General features: G+C 51.0%; 1 protein-coding gene across 2 annotated transcripts; it reads right to left on the bottom strand.

The window, feature by feature from the left end:
* Positions 1–1,203: 1,203 nt before the first annotated feature.
* MOGAT2 (monoacylglycerol O-acyltransferase 2) lies at positions 1,204–15,581 on the bottom strand. Of its 2 annotated transcripts, none has more exons than XM_053561369.1 (6): positions 15,399–15,581; positions 13,051–13,229; positions 5,482–5,686; positions 4,723–4,897; positions 3,866–4,065; positions 1,204–1,628 (listed from the first exon to the last, which is right to left on the bottom strand). In XM_053561369.1, the coding sequence occupies exons 1-6, from the start codon at positions 15,487–15,489 to the stop codon at positions 1,468–1,470; spliced, it is 1,011 nt and encodes a 336-aa protein (XP_053417344.1). In that variant the 5' UTR covers positions 15,490–15,581; the 3' UTR covers positions 1,204–1,467. The 2 variants fall into 2 exon arrangements, with proteins under 2 accessions (XP_053417344.1, XP_053417345.1); XM_053561370.1 differs by having other exon boundaries at positions 1,486–2,188.
* Between the last annotated feature and the right edge of the window lie 1,128 nt (positions 15,582–16,709).

The following is a 16,709-nucleotide window of genomic DNA, read 5'->3' as shown; positions in this document are numbered from 1 at the left end:
GGCCCTGACCATGGCCAGTCTTCTGCTTGACTGGAAATCATCACTCCTTTCTCAGAGCTCCACTGTTTTTATTTGTTTGTTTCAGAGATAAGAGGTCACTCTGTCACCCAGGATGGAGCACAGTGGCATGATGGCAGCTCACCATAACCTTGATCTCCTTGCCTCAACCAATCCTTCTACGTTGGCCGCCCAATGTGCTGGGACTACAAATGTGCGCCACCATGCCTGTTGTTCATTCCTTCTCTTGTGACCCTTATATCACCCTGCCTAGTAGAATAATAACAGGCACCTTCATGAGACATGGGCACATTTATTACCTGACTGCCCATCTTTACACAAAGAACATGAGTGGCTCATTTTCTCAGCAACTGCTTACACACTGGAGGTAGATACTGAGATCCTTCTTAGATGGCAAAACCGAGTTTTGGGTCACTGAAAAGAAGTGGAGCCAGGACTGGACCTCACATTTACACTTCTCCTAATGGTCCCCATGCTATAGTCATTGGTATGATCTGCTCCTGGCAGGGAAGAGTCAGCTTCCCTGCTAGAGGGTGATGGGGAGTCATAAGCCCTCATCTGACCCAGACACCTCGTGTTTCCTCACTGCTGATGCTTGTGCCTAACCCAGGAATCCAAAATCCTTTTTTATTTTTTTTTAAGTCTCACTATGTTGCCCTTGGTAGAGTGCCATGGCGTCACAGTTCATAGCAACCTCAAACTCTTGGGCTTAAGCAATTCTCTTGCCTCAGCCTCCCAAGTAGCTGGGACTACAGGCACCTGCCACAACACTTGGCTATTTTTAGCCCGGGCTGGATTTGAACCTGCCAGCTCCGTTGTATGTGGCTGATACCCTAGCCACTGAGCTATAGACACTGAGCCAGGAATCCAAAATTCTTAGCAGGATGTCTGTCCCCATCTTACCCACCCCAAGACACTTGCAAACACACACCCTGCATCTGGTTTTCATTTTCTGTGTGTGTCTCAGTATAGCCTTTCCCCTGTATTTCCCAAAACAATGGGGTCAGAGGTGGGAAGCACAGGCTTGGTGGCTCAGGAAGGAAGAGATCAACATGGTTTTCTCTGGCCCAGTCTGATCCAGCTTCTGGGAAGGTGAGATGGGGCCACAGGGCCAGGCTGGGGGGTCAAAGGTGAGGCTTTGCTTAGTCTCCTTGGTTGCAAAGTAGGGAGTAAGAGAAGAAGGCTAACATGGAATCCTTTCATTTATTGAGTTGACAATTATGGGGCCACCCTTTTGGACCAAGGTCAGGGGCAGAAGTTACAAAGTACAAATAAGAAGCTCTCTGATGGAGCTCTCAGCCTATGTAACGTCAGAGCTGAGACTTAGAGATGGTTTTAGTCAGCCAGGGAAACTGAGGTTCAGAGGGAGGGGGAAGAGGCCAGCCCACAGTCATGCAGCCCGTCAGTGACAGAGCACGATTCTCTTTACCCACCTTCTGGCCCCTCTGGCTACACTACATCCCTCAGAGGACCCAGAAACTTGAAGGTTGCTAGCGTGGGTACGAGGGCCTCACTGGCTACCCCTCCTCTCCAGCAGGAGTTGGGACATGCAGGGCACAGGACGAGAGGGCTTGTAGCAGAAAGGGCTGGAGCTGGTGGCTTCTTTTGTACTGTCAAGGTTAGAGGAAGAGAAACCTTACTTATCTCTTTTACCTACATTTTCTTTTAGAGTGTTTGAGTGACATTATAACAGAGGACAGAGATCTTAGAAATCAATCTCTTCTAGCTCTCTGCCCTCTTTCACTGATGGGCACACAGAGGCCAAGGAGCAGGAGACTTGCAGAGATGTTGCAGCAGTGTTTACAAATCGTAGATGCCAGAATCTTATCTCCTCTTCCGCCTTGCCAGCTGTGACTGGTGGCCTGACATGGGTTGGAATTGCAGGAGTTTGGGGAGACTCTGAAGATGTATTCAACAGACACTTCCAGAAAGCCTTCTCAGATCACAGCACCTCCTGCTGGGCTCTCTAAAGCCAGCCCTGCCCTCTGGTGCAGCCCTTCCTCTTGTTGAGGTGCTCAGCAGAATTCCAAGTGTTGGTCAGCAGGGATGTTGAACTTGAGCTTGTGGGCCTCAAAGAGGTTGCACAGCTCCTTGATATAGCGCTGGTGCAGCTGACTCACCTCCTCCTCTGAGGGCTGCAGTGTCTTCTTCACCTCAATAGGCTTCCCCACTGCAAGGCACAGAGGTGGGCAGTGGCCCAGTGTGGGGACCACTGGAGTTACAAGAGCCCTTGGGGCAGGTGCCCACTCCTAGGTCATCCTCCAGCAAAGTGCTCTTACGGCCATCTCTTTCAATCTTAATGTCAGGAAATGGATTCTAAGATGTTAGGGTAACTTTAAAATGTCCCTAGGATAACACTGGATTTCAATGTGCCCGGCCATATGCTAGATGCTTCACATGTGTTATCTTCTTTAATCTTATTGAGATAAAAACCTGTCATTGTTCTTACTTGACAGGTGATGGAATGAGGCTCAGAGAGGTCAAAGAACTCATTCAAGGTCACATAGCCAGGAAGAACTACTGCCAGGTTTTAAACTCTGGGAGTATGATCTTCACCTTGAGGCTATGTTTTGGGGAATCTAAGATACCATGATTGGAAGAGCCTGTATTTCTAGGATGGGGATCTCTTCTTCCCCCACCACATTTCCATGCTGACCTCAGCGTCCTCCCGCCACTGTAGGGAGGAATCAGGAAGGCCCTATCTAACCTTTTTCTGGTTCTCCTTGGCTGGGAGGGCAGCTCTCTTGCCCTCTCCTCTTGGGAACAACCCTGAAGGCAGTAGCAGGGTTCAAATTCATGAGAATACTACTACATGACACAGGGAAGTTCATTATGTAGGGGTTTGCCAGGTCTGTGCTCGACTAACAAATGGATGGATGGAGATGAGATGAATGGACCTCTCTTTTAAACTTTGTCAGAGGAAGCTAGCTGAAATCTAAAACGAAGGCAAAAGAGGGTGTTCAAATAGCTGAAAAAGATAATGTTAAGTCTATGCTATAAAGTTCATGTCCATTTCTTACGGAAAGATCCCTTAGGCTCTAATTCAAAGCCTATTGATGGTTACTTTACACACAATTTTTTTCTTTTCTTTTTTTTTTTAGAGACAGAGTCTCACTTTGTCACTCTTGATAGAGTGCCGTAGTGTCACAGCTCACAGCAAACTCTGGGGCTTAGGCAATTCTCTTGCCTCAGCCTCCCAAGTAGCTGAGACTACAGGAGCCCAACCACAACACCCGGCTATTTTTTTGTTGCAGTTTGCCTGGGGCTGGGCTTGAACCTGCCACCCTCGGTATATGGGGCTGGTGCCCTACTCAGGCGCTGCTCACTTTACACACAATTTTAACACACTCAGAATACCTTTCCCTGGTATCCACCTTCTCCGAATAGGCCTCATTAGATCCTCTGGACTAGAAATAAACTTTCCTTCTCTGGCATAACAAAAAGTCAGATAGATCCTAATAAAAATCTCAGTTTTGTTATTCAAAGGCAGTCTGATCTTTTGGAAGTCACATAGCTTCTCTAAGCCATTTGTCATCAATGAAATGGGAATAATAACCCCTGCCTCGGAGGTTGTCAGGGTAAACTAAGCTGCTTCACGTAGACAGCAATGCAGTGCCTCTCTCACACAGCAGGGGCTCAGCGATCAGTGGTGACTGTCATTCTTTGTGTCTCTGCTAAAGTTCCATCCCATTCTGGGTTAGGGTTATCTGTTTCTGTGTGTGTTTCCCAGTCTAGAATGTGGGCTCCATGAGGGCAGGGATATGTCCCATCTCCATGTCCCCTGCAGCACCCAGCCCAGGCCCCTATCTTTATGGCCTATCTCCTCCTAGCCTGGGTCTTGACTCACCCACAGTGGTGATGGGCCGGCGATAGGGCATGAGACCAAAGCTGTACTGGAAGATGCCACGGCCATGGAAGAGTGGGAGGGAAATGCCCATGATCTTCTGTAGCCGGTTCTGGACACAGCGCAACCAGGAGCCAGAAGAGTTCTCAACCTGGTCAAACAGGTCATTATCCCCAAAGGAGAAGATCGGCACCAGGGGCACTCTGGAAAGAAACAGCGGGGAGAGGGCATGTGGGAGGCCCCAGAGGAGGCACAAGGCCCCAGAGGAGGCACAAGTCCCTTCCTTCAGGGACTCAGCAGCCAGGAGACGGATAAGAAGACAGAGCCTCCTGCTGGGAGTAGGGGATTAGCAAGATCCTGCTGGGAGTAGGGGATTAGCAAGATCCCACTCCCTGGCCTGGGCAGGTCCCTCCCAGGGCCACTACATTTCAACTGCACCATGACAAATACTTATTACTTCAGAAAGTCCTCCCAGATACAAATAACCCGCATTTTTTTCCTAGAAAAATCTCTCCTGCTCCAGCTGGCACATATTTCTCAAAGATGCTTCATGGGAAAACAGCTCTGTGATATGCCCCAAATCCCATTCTTCCAGATCCTGTAATTTCGGATCTGGTACCAGCTTTGGGGACTCAGAGGTCCATTCCCCCCTAGTACCTTTCATAGCCCAGTGTCCTTTGTGTAAACTTTTCTAGGTATTTGGGCATAAAACACCAAAATATAATGTTCATTGTGAATGGACTGAGGATCTCCCTGACAAAATAGAATCCACATTATTCTCTGATCTCTTCCCACCAAAGTATAATCCTTGTCAACCTCCCACTGAACTCAGAGTGCTCTTCCCAGAGGGCTCGTAATACCCGTGTGTCAGAGCGAGCCTGATGAAGCCCTTGCGGTTCCGCAGCAACAACGTGAAGGCTCCGGGCCTGGCATCTAGTGCCTCCTGGGCACCCCCTGTAATGATGCCCAGCAAGTTCCCGCCGCCCTTCCTGCTCAGAATATGAGCAGCACTCTCCTTTTCTGATGAGACCAGGCCTGGAGAGAGAGAAGGTGGGTCAGGTATGAGTGCAGGGAGCAGGAACTGCGAAGGTAGGTGTAGCCCAAGGAAGGGATCACCAGCCAAACCCGCGGAGGCCAGAGGAGCCACACCACACCCTACTCTATCCCGGAGTTCCTTTTTTTTTTTGAGACAGAGCCTCAAGCTGTCACCCTGGTTAGAGTGCTGTGGCATCACAGCTCACAGCAACCTCCAACTTCCAGGCTTAAGCGATTCTCCTGCCTCTGCCTCCCAAGTAGCTGGGATTACAACGCCCGGCTATTTTTTTGGTTGCAGCCATCATTGTTGTTTGGCGGGCCGGGGCTGGATTCGAACCTGCCAGCTCAGGTGTACGTGGCTGGCGCCTTAGCCGCTTGAGCCACAGGTGCCGAGCCTATCCTGGAGTTCCTTGAGTCCTCCTCTCCTCCCACCCTTCTCACGGGGCCCAAAGCCCAGGCCGGCACTCTGCTACTGCGCATGCTCTTGGAAAAAGTGCAGAACTTTTGGCGGCAGCCTCCCCTAAAATTCCTCCTCCCACACCTCCAGCCTCATCTTCTGGAGCTACAGGGGTGGGGAGACTCACCCGAGGTCATAATGTAATCCCTGAAGAAGGGCACCCGGAACCACAGGGTCAGCATCATCAGATGGGGGCGGATCCCCGGGAAGAGCTGAGAGAAGCCGGTGCTCTCCGTGCACAGGTTAACAAAGGCTCCGGCCGCCAGCACCCCGTGCGGGTGAAAGCCCGCAATGTAGTTCCGGGAGGGGTCCAGCTCAGCGGTCTTGACCAGCTGCAGGGGCAGCAACCTGGTGAACCGGAGCTGTGCCTATGTCCCAACCCAGACCCTGTCACTCACTGGGCGACCTTGGAAACCCCCCCTCTGAGCCTCGGGTTCTTAATCTGACAGCGGGGTTTAGATGGAGACTCAGACATGGTGTGTGACTACATCTGGGGATGGACACCAAGGTGCTGGCTTCGGGTAGATTGCTTCCCTCTCAGGCTCCTCGTCTGCAAGATGGCAATACAGTATATGTCCCTGTCCTTGCTACCTCCTGGGGTTGCTGAGAAGCTCAGGTAAGATGGTGCCAGGCAAGATATAATGTGAAGGCATCAAAGGGCCACATGGGGGCGCCACCGTGCCAGAAGAGCCCCATCGTAACTCCGCATCTGTGGGTTCCCCATCTGAGGAGTCAACCAAACACGCAGAAAATATTCGAAATAAAACAATGGATGCTGGGAAGTGGAGGCAGGCGGATTGCCTGAGCTCACGACTTTGAGACCAGCCTGAACTAGAGCGAGATCCTGTCTGTAAAAATAGGAGGGTGTTGTGGTGGGCGCCTGTAGTCCCAGCTACTCGGGAGACTGAGGCAAGAGAATCGCTTGAGCCCTACCTAGAGTTAGAGGTTGCTGTGAGCTATGATGCCATAGCACTCTACCGAGGGTGATAGAGTGACACTTTGTTTCAAAAAAAAAAATGGATGATTGTGTTCATACTGAACATGTACAGACTTTTCCCCTATTGTTCCCTAAACAATACAGCATAGCAGCTATTATACATAGCATTTACATTACATTATGTTTTAGGTACCATAAGTAACCCAGAGATTTAAAGGGTAGGGGAGAATGTGCTTAGGTTATATGCAAATACGATGCCATTTCATGTCAGGACTGGAGCATCTTGAATTTTGGTATCTACAGGGGTCCTGGAATCCCCCACGGATACCAGGGGATGACTGTAAGAATGACTGGCCCTTCAGACCTGGGAGCGAGCATCACAAGCTTCATTGTGGGTGGATTTTTGTTATAACAGGTTGAGTACGCATGCAGACAGGGAGGCTGGCTCTGGTCCTGTTCACCGTCCCCATAGTAGAAGCGTCTTCTTTCCCAGTAGCTCTCTGTTACCCCCTCCTCGGACCTTCATTGCCCTTTGTCGTCTCTCTTTCCTCTGCCAGGGCAGCTACTTCCCGGGGTCTGGTCAGGCCTGCAGTGTGGAGGATGCTTCGGCATCCACCAGCCAGTGTAGATTGACTGGGAGAGAGAACTGCTGTCATCAGCAGCTTCTGAGTGAAGTGGGGTGAAGGTGGAGGTGGCGGGGACTGAGTTAATAAACTGCTCCTGACTAGTTACTGGATAGGCTGTGCCAGGTAGCTGAGCCTACACAGATTGCTAGGAGCTGCTGGGGCTTGGCCTTTCAGTGTCCCCTGCTCTGAGAGCCTTAACCCCACACCCAATCTCATGGCAGGAGGTTCTCTGATAGACTTCCCAGGCCCTGCAATTTGTACTGCCCTGGACAGGGGCAGCCCTTTCAACTCTGGCTCAGCATTGCCAGGCTGTTAGCAAGCTGAAAGTTTCAGTTGATGACTCCTAGAGCATTCCTATTGCTGCCTTTGGAGCCACAGAGGCTGGCCTGCCTCCCTCAGTGCAGCCTGAGCTGCTCGTCCCCATCCAGGCATAACAGTGCCACATTCTGCCACCCCTGCCACCTGGCCTATGGGTTATCCATGACTCTGCAGAAGACCCATTGCCTCCCCAGACAAGCACAAACCTCTTCACTTCCTACACACTAGGTGTGGAAATATAGACAGAACAGAAAAAATCTCTGCATATTCTCACTGGGAAAGGTACTTTCTGAGGAACACCCCATGCTCAATGGACGGAAACACTTACTTGTATTTTCATTTTCTGCTAGTGGGAGTGTAATTTTGTACCTCCATAAGGGCAATTTGACAACATCTATCAAAACCAAAAAATACAACTCATCTTTTAACAAATTCACTGCTGAGGAATTTAGCCAACAGAATTTCTCACAGCTGGGTGGTGCCTGTGGCTCAGTGGGTAGGGCGCTGGCCCCATACCAAGGTTGGCGTGTTCAAACCCAGCCCCAGCCAAATTGCAACAAAAAAATAGCCAGGCATTGGCAGGCGCCTGTAGTCCCAGCTACTCGGGAGGCTGAGGCAAGAGAATAGTCTATACCCAGGAGTTGGAGGTTGCTGTGAGCTGTGTGATACCACAGCACTCTACCATGGGTGATAAATACCACAGCACTCTACCATGAGTGATAAAGTGAGACTCTGTCTCTACAAAAAAAAAAAAAAAAAAGAATTTCTCACAGTTGTACAAAATGACATCTGAACAAAGTTATTAACCAAAGCCTCATGTGTGGTAATATCAAAAATGGCGCTTCTTGGGCTGGGCCCAGGACCTCACATCTGTAATCCTGGCACTCTGGGAGACTGAGGTAGGAGGATTGCTTAAGGTCAGCTTGAGCAAGATGGAAATCCATCTCTACAAAAAACAGAAAACTTAGCTGGGCTTTGTGGTGGGTGCCTGTAGTCCCTCCACTCAGGAGGCTAAGGCAGGAAGATTTCTCTCTCGCTCTCTCTCTTTTTTTGGGGGGGGGGGACAAGAGTCTCACTATGCAGCCCTCGGTAGAGTGCTATGGTGTCACAGCCCACAGCAATCTCAAGGGCTTAAGCAATTCTCTTGCCTCATCCTCCCAACTAGCTGAGACTATAGGTGCCTGCCACAACACCCAGCTATTTTTTTGTTGTAGTTGTCATTGTTGTTTTAGCAGGCCTGGGTCGGGTTGGAACCAGCCAGCCCCCGTTATGTGGCCAGTGCCCTAACCACTGAAATATGGGTGCTGTGCCAGGAAGATTTCTTGAGCCCAGGAGTCTGAGGTTCCAGTGACCAAATATGATGCTACTGTACTCCAGCCAGGGTGACGGAGTGAGATTCTGTGTCAAAACAAAATAAAAAAACCAGACTGGGCACAGTGGCTCATGCCTGTAATCCTAGAACTCTGGGAGGCTGAGGCAGGTGGATTGCCTGAGCTTACAAGTTGGAGACAAACCTGAGCAAGAAAGAGACATTGTCTAAAAATAGCCAGGAGTTGGCTTGGCACCTGTAGCTCAGTGGTTAGGGCGCCAGCCACAAACACCAGGGCTGGTGGGTTTGAACCTGGCCCCGGCCTGCTAAACAACAATGATAACTACAACAAACAAACAAACAAACAAAAAATAGCTGGGAATTGTGGCAGGCACCTGTAGTCCCAGCTACTTGGGAGACTGAGGCAAGTTAGAATCACTTGAGCCCAAGAGTCTGAGGTTGCTGTGAGCTATGACATCACAGCACTCTACCGAGGTGACAAAGTGAGACTCTGTCTCAAAGAAAAACAAAACAACAAAAAAGCTCTGTCATCTGGCATCCACTCAAATGTATACCAACAGGGCCTATTGAGACAAATTGTGAAAAATCCACATGCGTTGCTCTGGCCCTTTGTTAGGTGAAAAGGCAAGAAGCTGGACAATGAGTGCAGGACATCACAGCTGTGCAGGGAAGGGACAATGCTTCTGCTTATATATACACAGAGTAGACATTGGTAGTCACAGTTGCCTCTGAAGACGGGAACTGGGGAGATGGGAGGTAAAGTGCGGTGAGGACTTTTTTTTAATGCTTTCAAGGCTCCCCCAGGTTGTAGCATATATCACTGCTTCATCCTTTTAGGACTGAGTACTATTCCATTATATGGATATTCCACATTTTGTTTGTCCATTCATCAGTCAATGGACATTTGAGTTATTTTCACCATTGGCTATTGGAAATAATGTGGCCATGAAAACTTGTGTACATGTCTTTGTATGGACATGTTTTCAATTCTTATTTTACTTTATTTTTTCATGTTTTCAATTTTTACAGGGGTGTATGTGTGCTCCATTTTTTTTTTTTTTTTTTGAGATAGAGTCTCACTTTCTTGCTCCTGGTAGAGTACCATGGCATCATAGCTCACAGCAATCTCAAACTCTTGGGTTCAAGTGATCCTCCTGCCTCAGCCTCCCAAGTAGCTTGGGCTACAGGCACCCACTACAACACCCAGCTATTTTCAGAGATGGGGTGTCAAGCTGGTCTCAAAAAGCTTGACAAATGAGCTCAGGCAATCCACCCGCCTTGGCCTCCCAGGGTGCTGGGATTACAGGCGTGAGCCACTGTGTCCAGACCTGTGTGTGCCTCTTTTAACCCACGACCCTCCTCAGAAGGGTGCCAGACCTGTGTGTGCCCCTTTTAACCCAAGTCCCTGCCCAGAAGATTATAGCACTGCACAGGGCTCTTGGGCAGAGGGCATCTGGACCAGAGTGGGAAGGAGGACAGTGAGGGTCTGTGTCTCTACCATGTCTGTCCAGTCCTATCTATCCTCAAATGACCTTGCGTCCTCAAATATCCATGTAACTACTCGAGAGCTTCAAGAGCCCAGCGTCCTGATGCTCTTTTACTGTTCTTAAAGCACCCACACTAGAGGCTTGTTTAGGGACTCACCATGTCCCTAGCGGGGCTGGCTGCAGAGTGACAGGCACTCTACCTAAGTCAGCAGCTTGAGACTCTGTCTCAAAAAAAAAAAGAAAAAATCTCAGGAAGAACTGATCAAAGCTCAGAAATCATCAGGCCACATGCATTGATTTTATAGCAGAGTGCAGAGGTTTGTGAATGTTGTGGGGGGAGCTCGGCAGAACTGGGATTCCCTGCTTTTTGCTCACCCAGATACCTGCCCAGTAAAGGCATGTGGAAGGGTGGGAGGGTCTCTTGGAGGTAGGACGGAAGGGAGGCTGGAGAAGCAGCCCCACCCCTGCAGGCTCCCAGCCTGGGTCAGGCAAAGTCCAAGTGAGCAGCCTCTCGCCCTCTGCTGGCCACTCGTGGTGCTGCCCACCTGTGGCAGGTGGTGGCGCAATGGGCCTGCAGTGTGCAATAATCCTGCACGTAGAATTCCCACAAATAAGGGCCAGCGTTCCAACAGTGTCCGTAGTGCCAAGGTGAGACACCTTCCTTAAGAGCCACATAGCTAGGGAAGAGGCAAAAAGGATGGTGGATAGGGGAGGAGCACGGAGCTGCCTCAGTATTATATCTGCCAGACCTACAATAGGAAACACTCTAGGTGCAAAGAGGGCCAGATGTTGTCTTTAGGGGGCCCTTGGGCTGCCTAGGAGACACCCCCTGGAGAACGTTCAGTTGAGCAGCCGGGTTCTGTGGAATGGCTTCCACTGGCCTGCTATCTGACCCTGAGGATCTCCCAGCCTCGCCCGCAGGTGTACCTTCTGCCTCACTCATGCTGAATGCCAGGCTGGTGCTCAGAACCTACACTTTGGCAAGCTCTGGGCCTGCATGGGAGCAGCTGCCTTTGCAGGTCACCTTTCCTTTCCTGGTGAGCACAGGATCCAGCTCACAAGTTGGAGATGAGACCAGAGGCGGAACCTACAAAGCTCTCCGAGAGGTCAGAACCTGCTTAAGCTTCTTTTAGGCTTGGTACCTGATGCCCCGCACACCTTCCTGGGCTGGCTGCAGCACATATTCCCAGGGAAACCCCGACCTTCCTGGTACAGAAGAGGAATCCCCAGGGTGCAAAGTGGAGAGGCAGGGAAGGGAGTTCAGAATATCAAAGCTCAGAGGTCCTGAGGCAGGACAGGGGACTCTGCTCATGGCTGCTCTCGGGACCCAGCAAACGCTGCTTGTTTGAGGGGACAAGACCCGGGAGGAAGTCCTGTGGAGGGAGCACAAATGAAGGGTGGGAGGACTGCCCCTGTCTGGGTCCCCTAATCTGCATCTTGCCCTGCCGTTCAACACCTGCCACCGCTCCCGAGCATGGCAGTTTCTGCCAGCAACTTCCTGCCCTCTGCCCGGCCTGCCCCACCCCTGCCCGGCCTGCCCCACCCCTGCCCTTCACTCTGGAGGCCCTGCTCATGGGGTGCTAGGGGCTCCTGCATGCCACTTGTTACCTGGACTCTGCTAGTCCTTTTTGGCCCTAGGACTCTCATAAGGGAGCAAAGCAGGAGCTGTGATTCTGCCTGAGTCCCCCAAACTCCGGCAAGTTGTTTACTTTCTGTGGGCTTGTTTCTCCCACCCCTTTCCCTTTATCATCTGGGGACCTTATTTCTGGAGAGGCAGGAAGATATGGGGCTTCTGGGTGGGGTGGGAAAGTGCCATGCAGGTGTGAAGGTCAGAGCAGCAGGGCTCAGGCTCTCAGAGTCCTCTCCAGACCTGCTGCCACATCCCCAAGGCTCCTGGGAGTCCCTGCTGACTCAGTAAAATAGCACTGGCTGCTAGTTTGTGGAAAACCTGAAGGTACTTTACCTTCTTTGTCTCAGAGACCACACAACCTGGTGAGGTGTGAGGCATTATCTCCATTTTACATACAAGGAAGCTGAGGCTCAGAAAGACTGTATAACTCACCAAGGTCACCCAGCTGCTACAGTATGTGTAGCTGCTACTGTATGTGGCAGAGCTGGGATTAGAGTCTAGTCTGTCTCTACCCTACACTTTTCTTCTCTCCTGTTTCCGGAGGTGGGACAACTGCCTGGGCCTGGGCCTTCTCTCTGTGTCCCCACTGCCTCCCCATCCTATCCTATCTGCCCAATAAACCGTCCCTACCTGGCTGCTTAGATCAAAGATTTAACGTGTCTAAGATTCAGTTGAAGGGAACAAAGGGTCTGCTTACTCAAAGCTAGGGATCTGTTCTGCTCTGAACCAACCTTCTAGTTCTAGGGTCAAGTGTCTGCAATGACCATGAGGTGACGTGAATCAGAAAGGCAGAGATTTGAAGGCACGCAGAGTAGGAAGGATCAGTCTACTTACTAGACACACAGGAAACTGAGCCTCTGAATGGGACAGGAATTTGCCTAAGAGAAAAGTTCAGGGCTCTCTCCCCTGTATCTTTATCCATAGTTGATGTACAAACTTTAAAATCTGTAAAAGAACTTGCTGTGTGACCATGGTAACACCCTGTCCATCTCTGGGTGTCTGTCCCCTCATCTGATGAATTTAGCATGGGGCTGGATCGTTTCTTAGGACCTGTAAGTTTATTACCTTCACCCCAAAACTTGGGCTGTGAAGGATTTGTACCTTTAAGATACATATGTGTGCTACACCACATGCCTCACAGATCTCCTTCAAGTCCTATACTGGCCCCCTGGTTTCCCCAGATGGGAAACCATGATCTGAGAAAAGCTGGACTCCTCCCCAGGCCACATAGTAGCTGAAGCCTCCTGCCCCCGAACCTGGTATCCTGTCACTGCGCTCAGGGCCACACTCCAGGGACATGTGGGTACTATGATCCTGACCATACCCTGGACAATGCCTGTCCCCACTCCAACAAGCCCCAACACTCACCGAGACAGGGAAATAGTCCCTCATGTACTTCCATATGGTCCAGCACCTGAAGGCCTGGACACGCCTGCCCCCCTGCCACGGTGTGTCCCAGTCCAGGTACCACCAGGCCGCATACAGAACAGCAAGGAGCCAGAATCTTGTGAACAGGAGGCCTATGAAGCCCACGATGCAGATCTGGGCTGGGGAGAGAAACAGGAGGTGTCAGGAGACAGGGGGCTGACAGAAACTCAGGTTACACTGCCCAGACTGAGGTCTCCCCATATTCCTGGCACTAGCACACTGTCCTGTCTAGCCCTCAACCCCGGGACAAAGAGATCCACTTCCCAGGCCTTCAAGGAAGAGATGAAGGTCCGGGAGGGGATGTAGCCAGCCCATGTCCCTCTGGGAGCAGGTATTTGAGCTCAGGTATGTCTAATTCCAAAGCTCTTTTTTTCCCCACTACATCAGGCTGCTCTATTCACTTCATCTCCCCTGCCCTGTCCCCTGCCCCCAGTAAGGTCTGGTGCATTCACCAAGCACCAAGTGCTCAATAAATGGGGACAATTGAATTAACTGATTTTGTTTCTATCTTTTGGAATCTCAGAGCAAAGGGAGACCTTTTCTGCCCAGCCTTTTCTGACTATCCTCTACCTCATTTCACTGAAGATAAATTCATCTGGGTCCTTCCTCATATTTAAATGCTGTGACTTCCCCATAACTTTGGGCACAGTCCAGACAGCTCAGCCTGGCATTCAGGCTCCCCAGAACTGGCCGATCCTCACCTGCCCTGCCTCTCCCCTTTCCCCTCACACCCCCAGTGCTCAGTGCTCCTAAAGCTCACTGAGCTCCATTTTCTTTGCCTCCAGCACTCTTGTTGCTGAAAAGGGGAGAGGAGAAGAGGCCAACTCCCTGGTCCCCCATGCGTAAAGGATGCCGCAAGGCCAGGCCCAGGCCCAGCGTGGAATTCTCTGACCTACGGTTTCACGTCTCTTGCTGCAAGTGAATTTGTAATTTCTCTGCTCATCTGTGTAACAGGGAGAGCCTGGGATGTTTAAGATGTTTAACGACCCTTAGAACAGAGACACAAAGGCTGGGCATGTGGCTCATGCCTATAATCCTGGCACTCTGGGAGGCTGAGGTGGGTGAATTGTTTGAGTTCACGAGTTTGAGACCAGCCCTCTCACAAAAGCAAGACCCCATGTCTATTAAAAATAGAAACACTGAGGCAAGGGGATGGCTCGAGCCCAAGAGTTGGAGGTTGCTGTGAGCTAGGACCCCATGGCACTCTACTCAGGGCAACAGCATTAGACTCTGTCTCTTAAAAAAAAAAAAGGAAAAGAAAGAGGAAAAAACAGACACAGGTCAATCAGAAGGGCTGCTAGGGGCAGGGTGCTAGAGGGTCTGCTTCAACCAGGGATGAACCCTTTAGGTACAGAATCACAGAGAGGTTCTGAGAGAGCATCTGAGTGTGCGCATATGTGTGTGTGAAATGGCTGTTGACCAACGTGTACAGAGTATGCCAACATTTTAACAACCAGGATGATGGCGTCTGTGTAGAGGCTTAGCCCTGGCCTGGGGGTAGCAGTTCTTACTCAGGCTGGGCCCGGAAGATGAGATGAAGAGTCCCACATACTCCAGTCCCTCTCCCTTCCCAATCCTCAGTCCCAAGCGCTTCTCAAAACTTCCTTTCAGTAGGGTTGGAGTTTGGGCAAGGGTGACCTCTCTGGCCACAAATCAATGAGGTGAGGTGGGTAAGGGGACAGGTCCTGCCCCCTTGGTGAGCCCAGCTCAGGATCTATGCCACGTCCATGCTGAGCAAAGATGAGCACATTTACCCTGTGAGGCCTGCGTTGTTATCCCCATGCTGCAGGTGACAAGGCAGAGGCTAGGAGAAGTCAGGCGTGAATCAGCCAAGGTCATGAACATGGTCAGTTGTCCAGCCAGAGTCTGACCCTGGGTTTGCCTGGAACCCAGCATGCACATTCCCTGGTCCATTCTCAGCCTGTACCTTTTCTCTCTGTCCTGTTCCTCCTCCCTTCCTCCTCTCTCTGTCCCTCTCACTTTCCTCCTCTCTGAAAGGACAGAAGGAAATCCCTCGGAACTTTCCCACCATCACTCAGAGCTCCGTCTCCCCCAGGAGCCTGTGGACGGGTCTCTGTCCTAGTGCCAAGGCTGAACCCACAGTGCAGCCCAGGAAAGGTAAGGGCAATGGCTTCTATCCCACCCCACCCCTGCTTCTGGCAGGCCCAGGAGGTCTCTCAGGGTAGGGGCTCTGAGTGCAGCAAAGCCTCCTTTACAACAATTGACATGGCTGCTCTGCCCTACTCAGGTGCCATGGCCTTCCAGGCCCCAGCAGCAGCCCACCTTACCCAAAGCCAGGAAGGAGAAGACCCACTGTAGCACTGCAAAGGTCTGCAGCCTGCGCTCCCACGGCACGGACAGGGGTGCAAACTCCACCATGCTGGCCTGAGTGCCCGGCTCCTGCAATTTCTTTGAGCACTGCTGTGGTGTGAGGCACCCACTGGTGTTTCTTCCTGGGCAAGGTTGTACAAGCCTGGCTGGGAGGGTGCCACACCCAGCTCAGGCCAGCTCAAGGCCTCCCTGCCCCCGCCCAGGCCCTGTTTCCTAGTAGAAACCTTTGAATCCCCCACCCCTGGAGCCTGGCTGAAGAAGTACAAAGTTATGCAACCTCCTTAGGCAGTGTCTTATCTGCCAGGCCACCTTTCTCTGATTACTCAAATCTTGCCCTTTCTGTCACCTGGTGAATGAAGCCCCAAGCATAATATAATCTCAGTGACTTGGCCCCAACTCCTGTCTCCTCTCTGTCCCACCATATCCGTTGCCCCACCTCCACACATATGGTGCCGTCTAAACACTCCGCCCCCACCATCTCTTCCTACTCCTGTCCCATTTCTCCACTCACCTACACAACACAACTCTTGGAAGAGCCGTCTGTATTCTGAGACTTCCCATACTCACCTCCCATCAGTCCTCCCCCAACTCCACACTTCAGATGACACCATTCCATGCAAGTGCCCTTGGCAAGTTCACCAACGACCATGTTGCTGAATCCAGTAGTCAATTCTCAGCTCTCATCCTGGCCTACAAGCATCTTCCCGTAGTTGATCACCTCCTCTTCTTTGAAACTTTTTGGCCTAAGGATACCATGCTCTCCTGGTCTTCTTCCCAGCTCTTTGGATGCTCCTTCCTGGTCTCCTTTGTGGCTCTGATTCTTTACCAGACTAACTGTTCCAGCCCTCTTTTCCAGCCTCTGTCCTTGGGGCTTCTCTGTTCCTCTCCACACTCACATTCTTGGGGATCTCATGCAGGTTTATGGCCTGGTATTCTCACACAGTGAGGAGTTCCAAATCTGCATCTTCAGCTCTGATGACTCTCTGGGGCTCTGAATTTAGATATCTGGGTGACTACTTGACATCCGCACTTGAATGCCTGACAGGCACCTCCATCCTGGCATGTTCAAATCTGAAGACGATTTCCCCCACTTGCCGCACCAGTTCCTCCCCTGCTTTTCTGCCTCTCACTAAAGGGTACATGTGCTCAGGCCACAGCCGGGTCACACTAGATTGTTTCCGTACCTCTCCATCCACACCTATTAGTTACCACGTCTTTTTGGTTCTTTGAAATCTCTCCTTTAAGATATACGTATATACAAAGGGTGT

Source organism: Nycticebus coucang, chromosome 14, assembly GCF_027406575.1.
Source record: "Nycticebus coucang isolate mNycCou1 chromosome 14, mNycCou1.pri, whole genome shotgun sequence".
NCBI lineage: Eukaryota > Metazoa > Chordata > Mammalia > Primates > Lorisidae > Nycticebus > Nycticebus coucang.
Note: the sequence above shows the minus strand (reverse complement) of the source record. Positions and strands in the feature narration are given on the sequence as shown.